We start from the raw sequence: 21,018 nt of genomic DNA on the forward strand, positions 1-21,018 counted from the left end.
AGTTAAAGGCATAAAATACCACGTTACCTAAACATCTGTCTGAACAGACGGTTGGTAGTTGCTCTTTAAAAGAGTCCACAGGAAGTGATCAACACGCGTCTTAAAGCGCCTTCATGGTTTGTTTAGAGGACCTGGGGTGCAGGACCTAAGGGCTCGACCGGAGATATTCTGGGGCGTGGCCACGTAGAGCTAAAGTTTTAAAATGGATTCTTATTTTAACGGGGACGTCACTGCAGAGAGGTTAAAGTAGGTGTTATCGCTTTTGTATCGTTTCCATTATATTTTAGGTGATTTTAAGGCAAATACTCCACACTGCATTAAGCATTTACACCTTTGTTTATTTGCTCAGGAACTCAGAGAAGAAGGAAGCTGCACTAGATAACCATCTCTTCTCTCTGGGGTAGTCCAGGGTTTGCTCTCAGCTGCAGATCAGATATGTCGAACACATTCATGATGAAGGTGAGGAGGAAATCTCCTGATCTGTGATGATCCATAACTTCACCCGGAGCCCGGCGCTGCGGTCCAGAACGAGGCACTGCATCACTGTCTGGAGCACGTGGGAACGCTTCATCCCAAAGTGTTGAGCCTCACAGTTTGTGGCTGAGGTGGACGAGCGAGGTGAGAGAGAGAGAGAGAGAGAGAGAGAGAGAGAGAGAGAGAGAGAGAGAGAGAGAGAGAGAGAGAGAGAGAGAGAGGAAGCATTCTCCCCTGATAAGGTTGTGAAAAGAAAAGCCTCAGTTTGGTTTGCATTCGCAGAGACGCCTCTGACTTCAGGTGGAGACGGATTAATTCTTCACATCGCTGGTGACACCAGCAGCAGAGCTGGTCGAGCTTCTGATAAGAAAAACTTTTGAGAAAATTTGCATCATCAACATCTTTGTTCAACGGCTGAAGTTTTAATTCAAAGCATTTGTTTTAACTAGCTCGGTGTCCCGGCCGGGTGGGGTTTATAATAAGGTTTTTGTCTTTGTAAGTTTCTCAGAATAAGCTTTTTTTTAATTTTAATTTTCCTGTATTTCTTTTCACATCATGAATTATTACAAGCGAAACAAAGACCGTTACAAAATAAGTTTTAATAATCAACGGGCCGCTTTCATTATTGGTGAATCATCAATCACCCAACGAACGAGGACTGTAACTTCACCACATCCCTGGAAGCGCATGACGAGCATCTGCTTCATGGGAAAGTAAATGTATGTCAGTGTAAATAAATGTGAACCAATCAGGGACGAGATCTCTGACTTGACTCTGACGGATCCTGTTCTGACCGAAACACTGTGAAGTGTGATGAAGGAGCTGCTGCTGCTCCAGAACATGAAACTGTTGTTGCAGTGTGGATTTAATACATTTTAAAAGAGTGTTTGCAGTTGATATGAACTGATTTCATCGCTCCTTCTATTCCTCTTTGTCTCACTTTTATTATGGGGATAATCTTCTGCTCTGAAGAGCTCAGTTTCTCATCTGTAGTTATTTTAGCTAAATTAAATTGCTGTTCATCCCAGTTTCCAAAGCGTCCGCAGACTTAAACACTATCAGACTGGATCACTGTGATGGTGGAGAAAACTTTCTTCTGTTTTTATAAGGAGCATCTGTTTTTCTATGATTTCGAACTGGATTTTTATTTGCAGTGTAAGTTACACTCCAGCTAAAGAGCCGTGACTCCTCCAGCTGCTGCCGACTGTTAATCATCGGCTCGAGCTACAATAATACTAAAACCCTTTGTCTCAGAGCACCTGGATGCACCTGGATGCACCTGGATGCACCTGGATGCACCTGGATGCACCTGTCCCCTTCGCCTCCACGCCGCTCCGTGTATGAAGCGTCGTATATAAATAAAGCCTCGGACGTTAACGCATCATTTACATCCTCTAGCGTTTCCCATCAGCGCTGCTCATGTGTCGTGACCATCGATCGCAAACGTGTCAGAAAGGTGACCCGGTCAGGTGATGTATGACGGCGTTATAATTCAGAAGGCGCCGTGCAGTAATTCAAAGACGGTTTTCACTTTTCAAATCCAGGCTGAATTGGATTGAATTATCAGTCAGGCCAAGATGAGCTGCAGAAAAAGGTCGCTGTTGTCGTGATGAAGCGCCTGCGTGATGATGAACATACAGGCCGTCCCCGGCTCTCGGTTTCCCTCCGTTAGTCCCATCAGCTCTACTCACTGATTCATTTCCCGCTCCGGGGGCAGAGGAGGAGGAGATCCGGAGAGATGAGCTTTAGGAAAAGACTGCAGGTGCCAGAGCTCACAGGTAGTGAGACCTCCACACAGAGACGAGCTCTGGACGACACCAGAGACAATATTTCAACCGATAGCATCAGTGTTTGTGAATGAACTTTTATTGATCACTAAATGTTTCGTACCTCGGACTTTGACAGGATCCACACTGCAACACAACTCCACATCATTCCTCATGCACAGCCGGTCAGCGAGTCTCTGAGCCGCAGCACTTTAATATTCTGCTGCTGCTGAAAACTCAAATCACTGACTGGATAAGAGTTTTAATAATAACATGAGGTTCAGACAGAGAGAAATGACGCAGGAAGAGACCTTGATCTTGTGACATCATTAAACAGACGGTGAAATTATTCTCTAAAGATTTCTGAAGATTTCTGAAGAATGTTGAAAGAAAGTTGCGTCTGTGTCCAGGAAGCAGCAGAAAGAGATGAACAGTAGGAACCTGGATGAAAGGCTGGGACGTGAATATGGACGTGTGAAAGGCGGCGGCATTGTGTTGCAATCTGCACAACAACGGCCTTAAAACCTCAAGCTTTACTGAAGACTCAGCCGCACTTTTATTCCTCGGCGTTTGACTCCACTAGCGGTTGATTGATGTGTGCTTTTTGTTTTTTCTGTCTTTTATTCAGATCTTATTTCCTCAGTCTGGATTGATGTGGTTCTGTGCAGCACTGGTGTTGTCAGGTGAGGCTGTGTAAATAAACGTGACCGGACACGAACGTGGTGCATCAGTAACCAATAGAAAAGAGTCGTCGTGGGTGTTTTGATGTTATATATCGTCATTGTGCAGCTGTTATTAAGGTTCCTTAAGGATGCTGCTCTGCTCCAGTCAGAAGTTCAGACTGTTTTTGCTTCTCTTGCACTTTTGAAAATAAACGTATGAAACCAGATTTTTATATTTTATACAGATGTCCCAATCACAAGCACATTATGGGCCCTCGTGAGACCCGGATGGAAACCTTATGATCAACCAATACATGTCAAACTTGTACCAGCTGAGCATGAAGCGACAGCAGCAATACTTATCAACCAGCTGAACATTTCTGCACATCACAAAAACAACTTCTCTCTTCAAAAGTCATGTAGGTCATTTTCTGCTCCAGCGCCTCTGAACGTGTCTGGCTCGCTCTGACTGACGGGCTGTTGCACTAAGTTTGATCCCAAGTTTCTGATTGAAAAAATAAATAGATGCCACTTGTAATTTCGTTTCAGTGCAGACGTTCAAGTACGTTTAAGGCTGCATGAGCAGCTCGGACGAACACGCCCTGGGATCCCGAGACCCTCAGAGACCCTGAAAACAGCCCTGGTTCCCTGCGTGTCCACTGGTTTTGGAGGGTTGATGAACTGCACGAGTTTGCATCACTTTAGTACAATGAGGATTGTTTATTTTAGTTTATATCGTGCAAACATACGGGGCAATATTCCTACATAAATGTGTCTGTAATCAAATGACTATAAACTAATTGAAAACGTGGAGGCAGGTGGATAAAGACAGGAGCGCTCATTTGTCTCCGTTTAACGATGATTTTCTGGTAACACTAAGATCCCTATCAGGTGATTAGGAGACATCAGAATGAGAAATGAAGGAACTCAGATTACAGATGAAGATTGAAGAGACCAAGTGGAGCTGCTGAACCTCTTCCAGCAATGTGTCAGCACAAGCAGAGAAGAAGAAGAGGACTGCCTGCAGTGTAAACACGGGTGTAAACACGGGTTTAAACACGGGTGTAAACACGGGTGTAAACACGGGTGTAAACACGGGTGTAAACACGGGTGTAAACACGGGTGTATACACGGGTGTATACACGGGTGTAAACAGGGGTGTAAACAGGGGTGTAAACACGGGTGTATACACGGGTGTATACACGGGTGTATACACGGGTGTAAACAGGGGTGTAAACACGGGTTTAAACACGGGTGTAAACAGGGTGTAAACAGGGTGTAAACACGGGTGTATACACGGGTGTAAACACGGGTGTAAACACGGGTGTATACACGGGTGTAAACACGGGCGTAAACACGGGCGTAAACACGGGCGTAAACACGGGCGTAAACACGGGTTTAAACACGGGCGTAAACACGGGCGTAAACACGGGCGTAAACACGGGCGTAAACACGGGCGTAAACACGGGTTTAAACACGGGCGTAAACACGGGCGTAAACACGGGCGTAAACACGGGCGTAAACACGGGCGTATACACGGGCGTAAACACGGGCGTAAACACGGGTTTAAACACAGGGGCGTAAACACGGGCGTAAACACGGGCGTAAACACGGGCGTAAACACGGGCGTAAACACGGGCGTAAACACGGGCGTAAACACGGGTTTAAACACGGGCGTAAACACGGGCGTAAACACGGGTGTAAACACGGGTTTAAACACGGGTGTATACACGAGTGTAAACACGGGTGTAAACAGGGGTGTAAACAGGGTGTAAACACGGGTGTAAACACGGGTGTAAACGATGCACGACTGTTTGTTTGCAGGGAAGCTGCACAGGGACCTTTCAGATCAGACGCTCACAGTACAAGACACAGATGTCATCACCGGTTTCTGATCTTATTAATGACGATCTCACCAGTTTAAAGCCTCATTCCTCTCACCTTAAACTTGTTGCCGACGCTGATGAAGCTGAGTTTTCCCGCCTTCTGCTTGACGTCTTTGCTGTTGTTGGAGTTTTCGAAGAGCTCGCGGATGAATCGATCCTTGGACTCGCTGATGAGACACTCCAGAGACATGTGCAGGGCGTCGTTGTTCTTCTCCACGAACTTGGTCTGGAGAAAAGGACATTTTCAAAGAGACTTAAGAAACACATTCTGACCTGTTGTTGTTTGTTGTTTTTACCTGAGAGCAGCTGATGTTGAATTCAAAAACCTATTATTATTATTTCAGATTTAGTTTTGCTGCTGCTCACGGTTCAGGTGAAGAGCAGTTTCCAAAGCAGAATATAGATGTTACATAAAACTTTCAGGCTGTTTGACACGAGACGGAGAATCAACAGCTTCTTGTACATTTCATGGATAATTTAAAAACTCCCAGGTCTATTCTTTTTTTTTTTTTTAGAATCTAATCTAATTTAAACGGTGACCGGTTTTTCGTGTTTAACAGCTCGGGTCAGGAACGTTTCCACAGTCCAGTGATCAAAGAAAAAGAATTAAATAATTTCATGTGACGTTAATTTCAAATATGGCTCCAGGAAACAGAGCGGAGCGGCGTCTGTGAACGCACCGTCTCGTAGCACACGGCTCCGGCGAAGTGTCTGACAATGAATCCTTCGTCGTCCCTCACGTTCCTGTGCACGGCCAGCTTTGATTTCCTGGGTACCTGAGGGGAACACACACACACACACACACACACACACACACACACACACACACACACACACACACACACACACACACACACACACACACACACACACACACACACACACACACACACACACACACACACGCACACAATAAAACACTTAGACTCAGCACAGTTCCTTACACTTTTTTCCATTTCTAATTCCCGCTCCTGTCAATCAGTCTCAGCTGGAAATGAAGATTAAGAGTCGACGTTCAGTAATTTAACTGTCAGCTACACGACATCACCCTGAGGTGCCGCGTTATTCTTTACTGAAACCTACTGTACTGTCCCGAATATGAGTCCGATTATCAGACTTACACCGCCTTTACTACAACATCTGTTCACGGAGAGTCTGAATAAAACATGAGCTGAGAGACTGTGGGTGACATTTCTTTAATTTACTGTCATTTTAAAATAAAGAAAAGTCTGTAAAATATCACAAACTACAACCTACAGTTCAGCTGCTGAGATTTCCATCAGTCAGTCCAAACAAATAAAGAATATTGGATCGATTCTTCTTTTCAGTTTTTTTTCAAGCAAAGAAAATGAAATACTTTCTGGTTCTGAAACATAAGGATTTACAGTTTGTGTTTGTTTTATAGTGAATATGACATGTGGACTGCAGATTAATGATTAATCTGTGAAATAATCTGCAGGTTAATGGACAAAGATCAGAGTTAGCGTCACAGGGTCAGATACAGGAGTCAATGTGTGGAAACTTCATTCTTAATTGGTTAAAATTTCCTCCTTAAAAGCAAATTTTATATCTTTTATATAAGTTTTAAAATCATTTTTGTCTCGTGATTTATTATATGATTTTAAAAATGTAAAAAAAGAAAGAAATCTGAGGCTCCGACGCTTCAACAGGCGACACGTCCCTGCGTCTTCTTTTGCCTCTGAATTAAACATCAGGGCTCACGAGGTGTGTGTGTTGCCACATCTGCTTTTATCAGCTGAGAAACATGAGTGCAGCTGTTTCCCTCAGTCTGAGCGACACACAGAGAAGAGATGATGTGATGTTCTCCTATCCGCTCAGCCACAAAAAAAGTCATTTAGCGACTGAATGTGCTGAAGGAAATTGTGCAGAGAGAAAACACATTCTATCTTTTTTATAGTTTTCTTTTTATTATGACGTATATTATGAGACAGGAAACTTAGTGAGGAGAGACGGGGCATGAAGCGAAGGGCCTGAGCTGGATTCAACCCTGTGCTGCTGTGACGAGGACTCGGCCTTGATGGTCAGCGCTCTGCCAGGTGACTTTAAAGGTCTTGCATTGGTGTTTAAAGCACCTGGTGGCCTTGCAGCAGCTTATATGTGTGACATTTCTGCAGCATATGAATCAGGAAAAGTCTTTTAGTTGTTCGAAAGTGCAGAACAAAAACATCTGGTGAGACAGCTTTGAGTTTTTATGGCGCCGAGCCTGCGAGCGCCGATATCTCTCATTTTTATCGCCTTTTATTCACTTGTTCTTGTGTCTCATCATTAAGAAGGAAAGCAGAAGATCTCAACCTCTATTAAATATGAAACTGGTCATTATGCTCCGATGATCCGATTTTAAATGTTCTCCCATGAACTTTAAAGGAAGATCCTCCTCCTCTCTGTGTCAGTGACTCACCGTCAGCCGGAAGTGGTCCTTGTGTTTGCTGTGCACGGTGTCGGTGAAGTGCTGGTCGCTGGGCTGAGGTAGTCGGTTCTCTTCGTCCAGGATGTCCAGGATGCCGACCAGCTTGGCCTCCACCAGGTCTGTGGACAGAGTCATGGGGTTAGATACGAGTGAGGAAGAAAAAAAGAAAAAAGCAACGACGCCTCTCTCTGCGCCGTTAATGAAGCTGCTGCAGACCACCTGAGGGCCAAGCGGGCGGCGCCACAAATTAAATCTTGGAGGGGCGATGTAGATGATTAAAAATCTAAATTAAAGTTTAATCGAACGGGAAGAGGCGCGGAGATCATAACAGCTTCTCCTTGACCTGGTGTGACTCAAAAGGTGACGGGATGATGCCACCTGGCTGCGATTATTACTGCTGTGTCAGTGTGATACACCTGAGAGGAACCAAAGTGCTTTATTTTATCGGTGTGACATCAGCAGAAGGAGTTTCTCTAAGTCCCGTATCTTTGGCATTAAAACTCTTGACTTGTTGAAAGTGAATAATGAAATACTGAAGTGCTGCTGCGACGCCTGAGCTGCTGGAGTCGAGGGACAGGAAGTGATTCACAGATTCGGAGGACGATGCGAGGTGTCACCGAGGAGGCGGGATTACCTTCGCTTTTCAAAATAAAAGTCTTTGTGAGTAAAGTGTCCTCACGTGAGCTGACACGTTCACACACACACTCACTCCACCCGGCTAACCGAGGCCGCCGCCGCCTCCAGCTCCGTGGATTCAGCTCTGACCATCCGCCAGATGTTCTCCTGAAAACCCCACAACACATCACATTCATCCCTTCATCCCTCCCTCTATCCCTCCTTGTACTCCTCCACCTGCTCTCAGAAATAAAACTCTGCTGAGAAAAGACTAAGAACAGGGAGGAACTTCAATCAATCAATCAATCGATCAATCAATCAACTGTATTCAACCTTTATTTCTTTATTTTCACCTCTATTGGATGAAATAAAACCAAATGAAATATTAGATGGATGAATGAATGGATGAATTGAAATCGTTGGACATTACTCTGAGCTGAAAGGACATATGAATGAGTGAGTCAGTTTTGATGGAGAATATTATACAAGCTGAAGGAAAACTGTACGAACTAATGAATGAGCGTGTGAATTAAACACATGCCCTGCTACAACTTAAAGAATAAATGAATGAGCAAATTATTGAATCAATGAATGAATGAATTAATTTGTTTTAACAATTTGAACGATTGAAACAGTTTTCAATGAGCTGATAAAAAAATGAATGAATGGATGAATGAATGAATTTTAACTTTAGAGTGGAAACTCATCTATGAGTTTGCGTGAATGAATGAATGAATGAATGAATGAATGAATGAATGAATGAATGAATGAATGAATGATCATCTACTGAACAATATTCAATTATTATCATTCATTCTATTATAAACCAATTGCATTCGTAGAACCATACAAGTCTATGGTAAATGAATGAATGAATGAATGAATGAATGAATGAATGTGTGAGTTATACTTGCACTGGGACAAAGTTATTCTGTGAAGCGACTCTGTGTTTATGAGATGTGGCACTAGTTTTGATTCGCACTTGTTGTAACTCCGGCTCCGTGTTGCTCGCCGTCATGGATTCACTCTCTGTGTGGATTTAATTTTCCGCTACATCAAGTGGGATGTTTATGTTCTCTCTGGTCTCCGTGTGGACGGAGAGTAGCCGCAGGTTTTTACAGCAAACAACAGGAACCCAAACAAACAAATACACCCCCCCCCCCGCCAACTCCGCTGTAGTTAAGCATCTTATATTGAAGTTGTTTCACGGAGCCGGACATCAGCAAAAAGCATAATTAACCTCCGTCACCTCTCACCACCTCTCACCCGTCTCCCTCCCTGCTCATGGAGCGATGGAGACACATTTCAGTCAGCACAGGGATTCCTTCTCTGGAGGCTTCAAACCTTTGTCTCTTTACTCCGCCCCATGACACCGGGGTCAAACTGTGGCGGGGCCGCCATCGTAGAACAGAGGGCGCGGAGCCAGCGGCGTGTTAAAGCCAATAATGAGCAGCACGCTTCCCGCTCATACACACAACTTTCAATATAGCCTCCTTCTGTATAAGCTCAAGAGGATTATCAGCTCAAAACCTCGCAGTGAGGAAATTACAAACACCATTACTACAAAGTAAAACCAGCAGCACCAACACTCCAGAGGCTGGAGGAGGGTTTATCGGAGAGAGATTTGGTGATTCACTGATCGATCCAACCGACCGACGCAGGATGAAACACAAGAGCTGATGATACAGAGTCAGAACCAAGTCCAAAGTATCGTTCCTAATTTCAATCAACATCTGGACTTTTGATAATTCACAGTTTGAATGGGACTCTGTTCAGGAAGGTGAAGGTGTCCTAGTTGGTCTCATCACGCACATAATGTTCTTTAAAGTTCTCACCTTCACAAAAGGGAAAAGATGAAGGAAACACAAGTGTGGTTGAGTGGCGTCTTCATACCTATGCAGTCCTGATTGTCGACGTAGTGAACCTCGTTGACTCCGAGCCCCTCCCTCTGGTACAGCTCTTGCTCCTGGAACATAAACGAGATATTCATAATGAGAAGCCATAACGATATCTGTGGCGGCGCGGCGTTCGTCTAACGAGGACGGGGAACGACTTCCTACTGAAGGGCGTTCGAGCTCAGTAACAAACGGCTCTTACACCAGGTTTTTTGCCGTTACGCTTCCATGTGCCAACAACTACAAGTCTGTAAACGAGGAGATTCGAGGTGAAATGAGACGTGTGATGTTCGGGGGGAAAAAGTAAATGAGGGTGTTTTTCCAACAAAGTTCAAACAGATTTTTTCTTTAATTTGATGCAAAACCTTGATTTCTGCAAAATGAACTTCATTCACACAACTGAGGTCTGACGTGTGAGACCTCAGGGTCATCAGCTGAACATTTCCTCCCACAATCAAACAACAATAAAACCGTTACGGAGGCTGCAGCTGTGCGAGGTCGACGCCGGGCTGCCGCTGCATGGCGGAGGATTGAGCGCTCGAGAGCCGTCTAGTTCATTATGTGAAATCCTTCAGCCACAACAAAATTATACATCCAGCATCATTATTTCCAAAACAGAAATGTGGTGTTTGGAAGATTCTAGACTTGGGCAGCGTCGGTTTATAATGTTGACCCTGGATAACGGTTGTCTGGGTGTTGGGAGACGTCGGTGAATCGCCAGTTTAATTTCGAAAAAACAAGATGACGACAATTTGAGAGAAAAAAACACAGACGACGGCTGTTACGAAAGAAGCAACATGAAACTTTCACACTCGTGTTTCTGCAGCTTTTCGTGGTATAAAAAGGTGTTTCAGCTGTTTTCCTGCCATAAACAGTAATCATCATGAAGCTTGCTTTCATTCACAAGTGAAAAATGATGTTTTGGAATGAAACCCTCTCCTTTGAAAATGATTAAAGTTTAGGTTTTATGTTTTGAGGCTTTTTTTGGAAAATAAATACTTTAATTCAAAAAGGAGGAATCCACAATTTAAAGATGGACAGTCCTTCTTAGAAAATAAGTGCTTGCAACAAGAAAAACACTTTTATCAAAGCACAAATCAAAGTCGTGGGTCGTCCCGAGCTGTTTGCTGAGATTAGGAGGCGTCTGTAAGTGCAGGCTGATGGATCTGAGGGGGTCGACTTTGGGTTTATTTTTCCCCAATACGAAATGAAAACACTCTCTCTCGCTCTCTCTCTCTCTCTCACTCGCTCTCTCTCTCACCTCTTTGAGGATGCGCTCATTGAAGAACTGCTGCAGTTTCTCGTTACAGTAGTTGATGCAGAATTGCTCGAAGCTGTTGTGTTCAAAGTACTCTGCAAAATAAAACAAAAACAGCAGGAGACAGTCGGTTAAAGATGCTGCTTCACCGTCAAAATAAATCAAGGCTTTCATTGTTTTAAGGAAATCATGCAGCTTGTAGCTGCTGCTTTGATCCCTGTGCAATGTGCAGCCTTTACAATGTCTTTGAACATGCTCAGTACTCCAGGTAATGCCAACTTCCTGTTCTTCTCTTTTCTTTCTTCTCTGCCACTTTGCAAGAATCAAATAATACACTTACTCTGTCAACTCCTCAGGACATATGTGTGTGTGTGTGTGTGTGTGTGTGTGTGTATCCCATAATTCAACTGTCACAAAGCAAACATGAAGCTGTGCAGCTTTCAGAGTCAGTTACAGTGATGTCGGGTTTTAAAGGGAAACTGACCGAAACCAGCGATGTCCAGGACGCCGATGAAGTTGGCGGAGGAGTCGAAGGGGAAGCACTGGTTGACCCGGGTCACCACGTGGTCGAACAGGCGGCTGTACACGGCCTTCCCCAGGGCGTCCCGAGCGTTGTTGGCCTGCTCCACTTTGAGCGGCACTCTGGAGGAAACACGCACAGGGAGGAAAACAAAAGGGTCAAAATAAACGAACTAATGTCATAATGTGACCCGACTGGTTGCAGCTTCGAATTATCTTCAGCGCTTAAAGAAACTCGCGAGACACCAATAAGTGGAAACTGCTTCTGAAAACAGGTTCAAATGTCTGGAAAAGGTTATTTTTCTCTCAGTTTGTGAATGATGTTTGGGAGCACCAGTTTAAGTCGAACCACTTCAACAAGCTGAAGAGGCGAGTCGAGGTGGAGTTCAAGTGTCACTTGAAGATGAAGCACAGAGGGAGGAGGAGGAGTTGACGGTTCAGCACAGGCAGTGGGAATGGTTAAAGTGGCTGTAACAAAATAATCTAAGCTCAAAGGCCCACTTACTGACTTTCCTGAGCTTTCAGTCGCATAAGATGCCGCAGGGGAGCAAAGTTTGAGCTCAAGATATTCATAAAACTTCACAGTGTAATTTACCTGACGATGGTTCAGTATTAAATTCACATAAATCTTTCTGATGTCTGATCGGGCAGCTCCTCATCACATCACCTGTTACAGCTTCAGATGTAAATAATAAATAAACTGAATATCTTCATCAACGATAAAAACAATAATAGTCACAATAGTTGCAGCTGTAAAGGAAAAGTAGTGTTTAAAATTAAGAAAACGCAACCAAACCTTTTTGTTAAAGGCACAAGTTTGTTGTTACTAAGGCTCAATCACAAGGTCATAAAAAAGGTGATGCACCTCTGACTTCAGCACTGCCTCTTTAAATGTGTGTAACTTAAAGCTCCTCCAGTGTAAAGGTCTGTGTCCATGTGTAGTGTGATTATAGATCAGCTCTAGCTTCTATATTAATACTGTGAAAGTATCAAAGCCTCAGTCCACAGAGAAATGCACACAGCCTGTAATCAGAAACTGAGCCTTAAAACCAGCCGTCAGGACTTCTGGAACTTTGTGATGTCACAACAAAGCAGTCACCAAGCCCCGCCCACCTGGACCCACCATCCAAACCTTGCAGGATTTGGTTTCTCTCAGTGTTTTTACCTGAAATCTGCTATATTTTTATTGGATCACTCAGAAAACAGTCAGCCAATCAGAAGAGAGGCTCAGAGCCTCCTCTCTTCTGATTGGCTCACAGACCTGTTGTTACTAGAGCTGCAGAGAGAAGCCTGAGAGAGGAGATGTAAAACTACACTGAGATGGTTTTTATATCTTCTGATGGATCAACACTTTGAATAAAACACAGAAGAAGAAGAAAATATGAACCTTTAAGAATTTAAGTTTATTCTTCTTTCAAACACATTGAGCAATCGATCGGTGTAAACATTAATTTGTCACTTGAGGATAAAAGGAGTCTGCTTATTCACCTGCAGACCAACACTCGGTTTAAACGAACAGACCTTGTCTGACTCTTCAAGCAAGTAATTGCATTATTGGCAGCTGGGGAAAGAGAGATTGGGTGAGAGGTGGCGCTGACAGAAACCAGAGCTGGCAGCGAGCTCTGTGGAGGAACGGTAATTGCTCAATAACTGTAGACAAAAGAAGTGACCCGATCGCAGAGGGGCCAGATAAAATGTACCGCATTAATCTGCCGCGAGGTCGGAGGTTCAGCCCGGGCCTCAGCTCTGGACTTTTACGTCAGTATGACCGCGGTGCATTCAAGGACACATTGGGAAAACAACTCAGAGATAATTTACAGATTTATCACCGTGTGAAAGTTTTAAACGGTGGTTTGATGAAGTAAAATCCTCACTCAAGCTCTACTTACTCGCATTTCCTGCAGATTTCAACCTCATCTCCCAAACTTCATCCTGGATAATTTATATTTCATTATTTGGATTGTTTAATTATTATGTTTGCGGTGATCAGGTGACAAAGATTATATGAAGACATCACCTTCACCGCTGCCCTCGCTCCACTACCTGCCATCTTTAATTCATGCCTGCCAGAGCTCTTAACACCGCGATGAGGTGCTCTCATTTAAAAACCAAGAGGTCTAAATGCCAAGGCAGCATAATGTCACAACACTAATCGTACAAGTAGCCTAATATGTATTCCTTATGAGCCTCTGCGCTGTGGATGTTTTCCCCTCTCTCTCTCTCTCTCTCTCTCTCTCAGTTTAATTACTGATGTCGCCATTTGTAGAAATTGTGCCGCGTGAAGACGCCTCCTGGTGTGCAGCTGCTCCCCGACTCCGTCCTCAAAGACGACACACGAGGAGAAAAATGGATTTTAAATTGGACTTTTGAGCCGAAATGTTCTGACGTGTAACAGAGAGACACTTGAGCTTTGTGTTAATATATCCCTGACTCTGTTCTGCTGCACAACACTACACTGCCTTAAGCCACTGCTCATTCATATAAATAAATATTCATATATATATATATATATATATATATATACACATTGTTATATACACACACTGTATATATATACCTGTGAAGTACAGAACAAGAACACTAAACCTGGCAAACACAAAACAACAGCTGCACCTGTCCATGTGAGCGTACGTCCACTGAAGTGCTTGTTTTTGCCAATGACAGGCAGATTCATATTATATTATATTATTATATTATATGTTACATTATTATATATTGTACTGCTATCATTATTAGTGTCTGACATCATTATGGATAGGATTCCTGCAGAGATACTTTTTTTGTTGAACCAGAAACAGTCGTTACACCACCACCAGACTCCATTGACCAAAACAGTAATTTTCCCTCCCAGAACACGAGAGTTGCCAAGCAACCTCCGCCTCCATCGGTCTGACCGTTTGTGTTACTGTGTGTAAGTTAAAGATCTGAAAACTTCTTCCACCGCTGAAGGTCACACGAGAACATAAACAAACTGCCCAGCGGAGGCAGCGATCGACCAGCAGCTCCTGCGCTCTGCGAGATGAAATCACTGATTTTGTCAATGGAGTCTGGTGGCTTTGAAATAAAATTTAAAAAAGTCTTTCTCTGGAGGAATTCAATCCATCCTGATGTCAGACACTTAGAATAACGACCTCAGCCCGTCAGAGGACGTACTTTGACGAGGACGAATCTGTGTTCATTATGGGTCAGGTTTAAGGGGAACAGTTGCTCCACAGCTGCCACACTGTTTATCCTCTTCACTAAAGCCACAGGACGTATGTGTGTAGAGGACGTTTTTTAATAATTTTCTATTCCATTAATTATCTCACGATTCCTCACATTTTCCCTAGACCACGTGACGGGGTCGGGGGTCGCTGCCCTGCGCAGAGCGAAGCAGTTTATGAGAAATACGTCTTTGAATTTGGATCGCGGCCGTGTTCATCAGTAGCCTCAGCTACTGGCAGGAGATCTGTGCTGGAAAATGAATTTAATTAAGTGGAAGGACTGAAATTTAAATGGATGCAGAGAGGCTGCAGGTTTGTTTAATGACACGTCCAGCTGCCAGGTTGACGGACTGATCTCCTCCCTCCCCCTCCGACCCGACAAGCTGTTAACTGCTGACCCCACCTGCCGGGGTCGCCATGGACTGGCGTTTCCTCTCCTCGTTTCCCTCCTTTTCTCACTCTCGAAGTTACACTCGCATCAGACGTTCACGGCTCTCTCTCTCTCTCTCTCTCTCTCTCCCCTCATCCGATGCCCCTCTCCTCCACATGAACTGACAAGACAAGTTGTTAGTAACTGACATCCGGATCAACAGGCTGCGGTCGTAAATCAATCACTAATTATCACTGGAAAAACAAAACTGTTTACGCTGAAACCTGCAATAACTAATGTTTCTGGCCACTTGACTGCACAAAACATTGGTTAACACTTCCTTCTTTCCACATCCGACCTTTACAGAACGACATGATCATGTGCAGTGGTGTTTGTTTCCACCTGATGAATCCAACTCCAGTATTTCCCTGTTTTAGCTCCGTTTTTGGTCTCCACCACTTCCCGAGGGAAATATCTGGCTCTTTAGCTGCTGAATGTTCCTCCAGCTCGTCCCTCATTTCATTTCTATCTCCAACTCTTTTGCTTCTGTCTCCAGGTTCAGTACGTTCCCAAGCTTCTAAATTAAATTCTGTTTTAATGATTGACATTTCATTAAAATGCCAATCATTCAGAGGATTGGATGATAAACTATATATATATTTATATGTGTGACTTATGAGTCTTTTTCAGCTGTTTAGTTTCTCCGTGTATGAGGAGGAGGAGGAGGAGGAGGAGGAGGAGGAGGAGGAGGCCTGTGAAGGTGGGTGGCAGGAATGTGTTGACGCTGCGTTTACACAGCCAAATATGAAAACAAGGGGAGAAGCAGAAGCAGGTCGTGCAAAGTCATCACTTACTCTAAATATCTGAATCCATCTTTTTTATGTTTGCATCCATTCACCTCTCTTCCTGTCCGTCCGCATCTCTGCCCGTTTTCTGATTAACCAGTGAATTGTTTAGTTTATAAAATGTCAAAGTCAAGTCTTCAATTTCTGTCAAAAACCCTCGAAGATATTCAGTTTACAACGATATAAAAACAGAGAAAAAGCAGCAAAAACTCAAAACTCAGAAGCTGGAACCAGAGAACGTTTGCTGCATGAATGTAATGTGATTAAATAAGTAATCAATTATCAGAATAGCTGTGATTTATTTTCTGTGCTTCAAGGTAATGTGTGCGCATCCCAACGTAAAAACAAGAACGACCAAATACCGACTAGAAAAAAAAATAAAAAAGACGCTTTCTCTTTCCACGCCGCGTCTTCATCGTTACGTCTTCATCAGGAAACGACAGAAGAAGAGGGAACAAGTCCAACATACACTCGGCTCTCATCCTCCAAAAATCTGCAGACAGCTGAATCCTCACCTCTCTAAACGTTTCCACGATCCGAGGAATTAATGTGACAAAACTGCTGCTTTTCAGAGAAGCAGATGTTCAGGGAAACGGGAGTGATGTGAAGTCACGACGCCGCTCGAGACGCTGTTGATGTTTCAGACTCGTAGGATCCTGATTTTACCTGCTGAAAATCAACGACTAACTGACCCAGGGCCAGGGTCACAGGACGCCGCAGTCACATTTATAATTGACCCAACGACTGTGATGCGTGTCACCGCCGACTCTCAGAATCGATGTCATTAAAGCTTTTCTCCGAGACCGACACGACAGGGAGAGTCAGTCTGCCGTTAATAACTGCCTGAGCAAGAAATCATGTAAGTTGGTTTGTGTTTGTCTCCCACAGAGGAAAATAAATGGTCTTGTTAACAGGAGTAAAGTGTCTGCTGACTCCTTCACAGCACTAACGCACTAACTCAGCCTCGCTCTGCCTTAAAAGCATCAAAGGTTCGTGTCGGCGCCGGCGGCTCAGTGAGTCAGTTTGTTGACTTGTAATTAGGAGTCTCAGGTTTGAGTGCTTCTACAGGTGCATTATGCATTTATCGCGTTGTTTGTTTGATTTATTCTCAAGTGTGTCATCTCGCAATTATACACTTTTAGTCTGGAGCTCGACGACCCGACGCGACTGTTCCCCCAAGCAAATGAGACAGTTTCCTTTCCGTTTGAGGAGCCTTGTGAATAACCAGCACATATGACGGTTTGTCTTTGTTCACAGTCAAAGAAACGTCAGCAGCAGGTGTGTTCGTTCACAGACTTTAACGGTGGGAAACGTTTCTGACGAGAACGCGAGGGGCTGTGGCCACGGAGAGACCGTAAAAACCTGCTGCTGCTACACCAGAGATTACGGTTAATGACACTCATCACTTCTCACACCCTGAAGAATCTGTGTGTAGCAGCTACAGCGCCGCTCAGGCTACAGAAAGATTTTGTTTACAGAATATAAACTATAGTTAAGGTTCGGTTGAAGGGTTAACTGCTGGACTGGGACAGGAACTCAATGTCCATCCACAAACACAGACCTCCGCACACTTCATTTACACCTGACTACACAAAGAACACATCACTTCCTGCCTTGTTCAATATAAAATATATAGACATGATCCCTACAGACACAGAGGTTGTTTTCTTTCCTGGCATTTACATCCAGACTTTCTTGTGGGTTTATTTATGTGCATGTACAGGAACTTATTCACAATCCAGGATCTGGATTTTGCTTTTACAAAAAAAATGGCCTTTTTCTAAAGAAGGTATTCTCACATACAGACGTCTTAGATTCAGGTGTGTCAGAGAGAGTGAAAGAAAAGACATTTGTTCAGGACTCTCTTCGTGCGTCTTCCTTGGGTTTGGTCTGTAAGGTTTGTGTGTCCTACATATATTATAAGGTGTAGGGTAACATCATTATTAACTTTCCAGTCAGGGCTGCACCGTGTGCAAAAACGTCCACGCTGCAGACATCAGGTATAACCATGGAGACATAAAGGTTATTTACAGTCAGAGTGTTTACATGCACACACTGAATCCAGGTTACTCAGAGAAATCAGGTCACACAGGAAATGTAAACTCTCTGAATGTCGCTCCCTCAGTTTCACTTCTCTTTACCGTCACAGCCTCCTAATTAGATTTGTGTTGAAGTGTACCGAGCAGAAAATAACACACAAATAAAGGAAACAAAAAGATAAACATCAGACTGTAATTCCTTCCCTGTGTCTGACCCCCCCCCCCCCCCCCCCCACACACACACACACACACACACACACACACGGCCGTCTGCACTCTCGCTTACATAACCCCGACAAATAAATAACCAGCTTAGGTGATGCAGCCAGCTGGCGGGAGTCCAACGCGCCGCCTCACAAGGTTTCACCTGCTGTTCTCACTCCATCCACTTTCACCCACTGTAAAAATTAAAGCAACATTCTGCCACATTTTCATATAAATAAGCGTCTGTCGTGCTGCCGTGCTGAATATTCGGCTTTTAATGTGGGAGAAATTCACTCAGGAAGTGAAGTGTTTTTATATTTTTAGTCAGTTTGGAATTCAAAGTAAGAGCTGAACATGAGCTACAGACTCTTCATCAATGGAAAGCCACAGTCCTGCCCACATGGTTCAGGGCATCCTGCACAGTGCAGCCAGAAAGGGAGATTTGAGATTCCCTCCATTTCCTGATTGATCGACTTTATCGTCCAGCTCAGCTTCTCCAACAGTAAAAATACCTCCACAACACACCACTAAAAACACACAGCGCACAACAGTGACAATGAGCAGGTGGCAGCAGATACCAGAGAGCAAATCTTCTACAATAGCAGGTGTTTCCTGCTGCAGTCATTCGGTGTTTAATGCCTTTATGGCGAAGGAATAAAAGACTTCTTGTCCATGTTATGGAGCTTTCTGCATCTTTGTATCTTCGACAGTTTTGAGGAACGTGTCTTTTGCTCTTTACAACGAGCCGTTACGTTGAATGATGAGATGCTTTCAGGCTCTTTCACCGAGTTCTCAGTAAAAGTCTGTTCTGTCCTGCTGCTGTCTGGAATATTAGGACTGCATTTCCCATAAAACTCACAGTTGTATTGTGCAGCTTCCTGTCAGTCTTCCTCCTCCTCCTCTTCCCTGGAGGCGATGAACATGTTGGAAACCATTTTTTTTTTTTCTATCTTCAACCATCTGCCGTCAGCAGAAAGTCTGCTGCCTCGTGAGTCAAAGAGGATCTTTTGCTTTCTCAGTCAAAAGGTTTTTCTTTTTGGCTTTAATGGGGAGAATAAACATGTTGGAAGTGATTTTTCCCATCAGCTTTCCATCCCTTCCACCATCTGCCGCCAGCAGAACCTCAAACGCTTTAGACCCGTTCGCTCTGGAAGAACGGCGCCCCCTACGGGCTCGATGCTAAAAAAGCAATCCGGCTGATCTCTTTAACATCCGACCTGGCGTCAGCTGACAGGAAGCGGCTTGTCATTCGTCTGCAGCGGCTCCTCTTCGCTCAGACGAAAGAGGAGAAAATCAACATCAGTGTGGGAGGTTTTGAAATCGAGGCGAGTGCTTTGGCGTTCAGATGGCGTTGAGCTGCCAGCTAAACAATCACAGGCTCCAGAGCCGCGGGGTTCAGGCCGAACGCAGCGGGGGGGCTTTGAGGGGGAGGCTGTCACTCCAACTGTCTTTACGTCTCTACATCTGACTGTTTGTTTGTGTTGGAGACATGCTGATGCTGTCGCCGCCATGCGATCTCCACCGAGAAGAAAAACGATTCAAATAACACCTTGAAACATAACGGAGCATCATTTAAAGATACACGCTGACAGATGAGTCATAAGTCAATACTTTCATTTTATTTCTGATCCTTCAGTTACAGCTTCTCCACAAAGTCTGTTAAACATTTAAAAAGTTTTCTTTTTTTTTTTGTGTAAAAGTGGGAAGTTACGGCTCCAGTTCGGGTGATGACTTCTGCAGGAACAACGAAGTAAAACTGTTTAAATCCAGATTTAAAGAGCTATACGAGCACTTGTGGGTCAGGAGGGAGACGAACAAGGAAACAAAAGACAACAAAACAATAAAATGAAACTCTGAGAAAAGGTCTACAGTTGTTTTATTGTTCTGTTCTGTTCTGTTCTGCCCGGCTGATTTACACTTAACGCTTATGTTTAAGCCTGAATTAGCTCCAACTGCTGCTGCTAAGCTGAAGTTTTTCTTTATGTTTGATTTAAATTTTAAAAGCTGTGATGTCTCTTATTTCACGGAGCTCTAAAGCCCCAGCTGTTCCAAATGATTTGACTTTTCTTCCCGTGAAATAAAACAGCGGCTACAACAGAGGGGAGGGGGAGGAGAGGGAGCCCCTCCTCCACAGGGTCTCTGCGATTGTTTGAGGTCTGATTACAGTTTGATTACTGCGATCACCCTGAAACGATGGACACGTCTCACTCTCAACAGTCGCCATCTTGGCTACACGGCAGAAGGGGAGGGGCCACCAGCGTATTTTCAAACGACCGGAAGAGGAGGACACGTCGTCGACGCAGGTGTCACATGACACACGTGGCACAAACAGGAAAGTACAACGTTCATTCTGAAGTCAAGTGAGAAAAAGGGCAGAGTTCAGCGCTGTGTGCACAGTGAAGTACGTGTGCACGGACTGAAGACAGCACTGGACTCCAGAACCACTTGGTTAGATAAACAACTGAGTGTAACTCTGAGCTTTCCTCCAATCAGCTTACTGGGTCAGAACCAGCTGACGGCACAAGGCGAGAGAGAAGAGAAGTTCCCTGCAGGAGGGAAGAAGACTGGACACAAGTGAAGTTCAGAAAACGACAGTTAACCAGCAGGAGAAGCTTCAGTCAAATATTCAAAACCACAACATGAACCTTAAAAATCAAAGCCACATCACACACAACGTCTCTCACACAAAACACACACACGCAGCCGTGAGCTGGTGTGTTCTCCTGCGGCAGGAAGAGGAGGAGGAGGAGGAGGAGGAGGAGGAGGAGGAGGAGGAGGAGGAGGAGGAGGAGGAGGAAGAGGAGGAGGAGGAGGAGGAGGAAGAGGAGGAGAGCACCATATGTGCTCCAAAGAG

The 21,018-nt window shown here is 44.3% G+C and overlaps 1 protein-coding gene across 1 annotated transcript in view; it reads right to left on the reverse strand.

Annotated features, from left to right (window-relative positions):
- Positions 1-21,018, reverse strand: part of myo6a (myosin VIa) — a 112,022-nt gene that overhangs the window by 43,576 nt on the left and 47,428 nt on the right. The window contains exons 13-18 of the mRNA XM_056404565.1: positions 11,469-11,626; positions 10,988-11,079; positions 9,725-9,797; positions 7,208-7,335; positions 5,469-5,564; positions 4,844-5,014 (exon numbers count right to left, since the gene is read on the reverse strand). Coding sequence (XP_056260540.1) covers positions 4,844-5,014; positions 5,469-5,564; positions 7,208-7,335; positions 9,725-9,797; positions 10,988-11,079; positions 11,469-11,626 — 718 coding nt within the window. The remainder of the gene's footprint in view (positions 1-4,843; positions 5,015-5,468; positions 5,565-7,207; positions 7,336-9,724; positions 9,798-10,987; positions 11,080-11,468; positions 11,627-21,018) is intronic.

The sequence above is a fragment of the Seriola aureovittata genome, chromosome 19 (genome assembly GCF_021018895.1).
Source record: "Seriola aureovittata isolate HTS-2021-v1 ecotype China chromosome 19, ASM2101889v1, whole genome shotgun sequence".
Classification (NCBI taxonomy): domain Eukaryota; kingdom Metazoa; phylum Chordata; class Actinopteri; order Carangiformes; family Carangidae; genus Seriola; species Seriola aureovittata.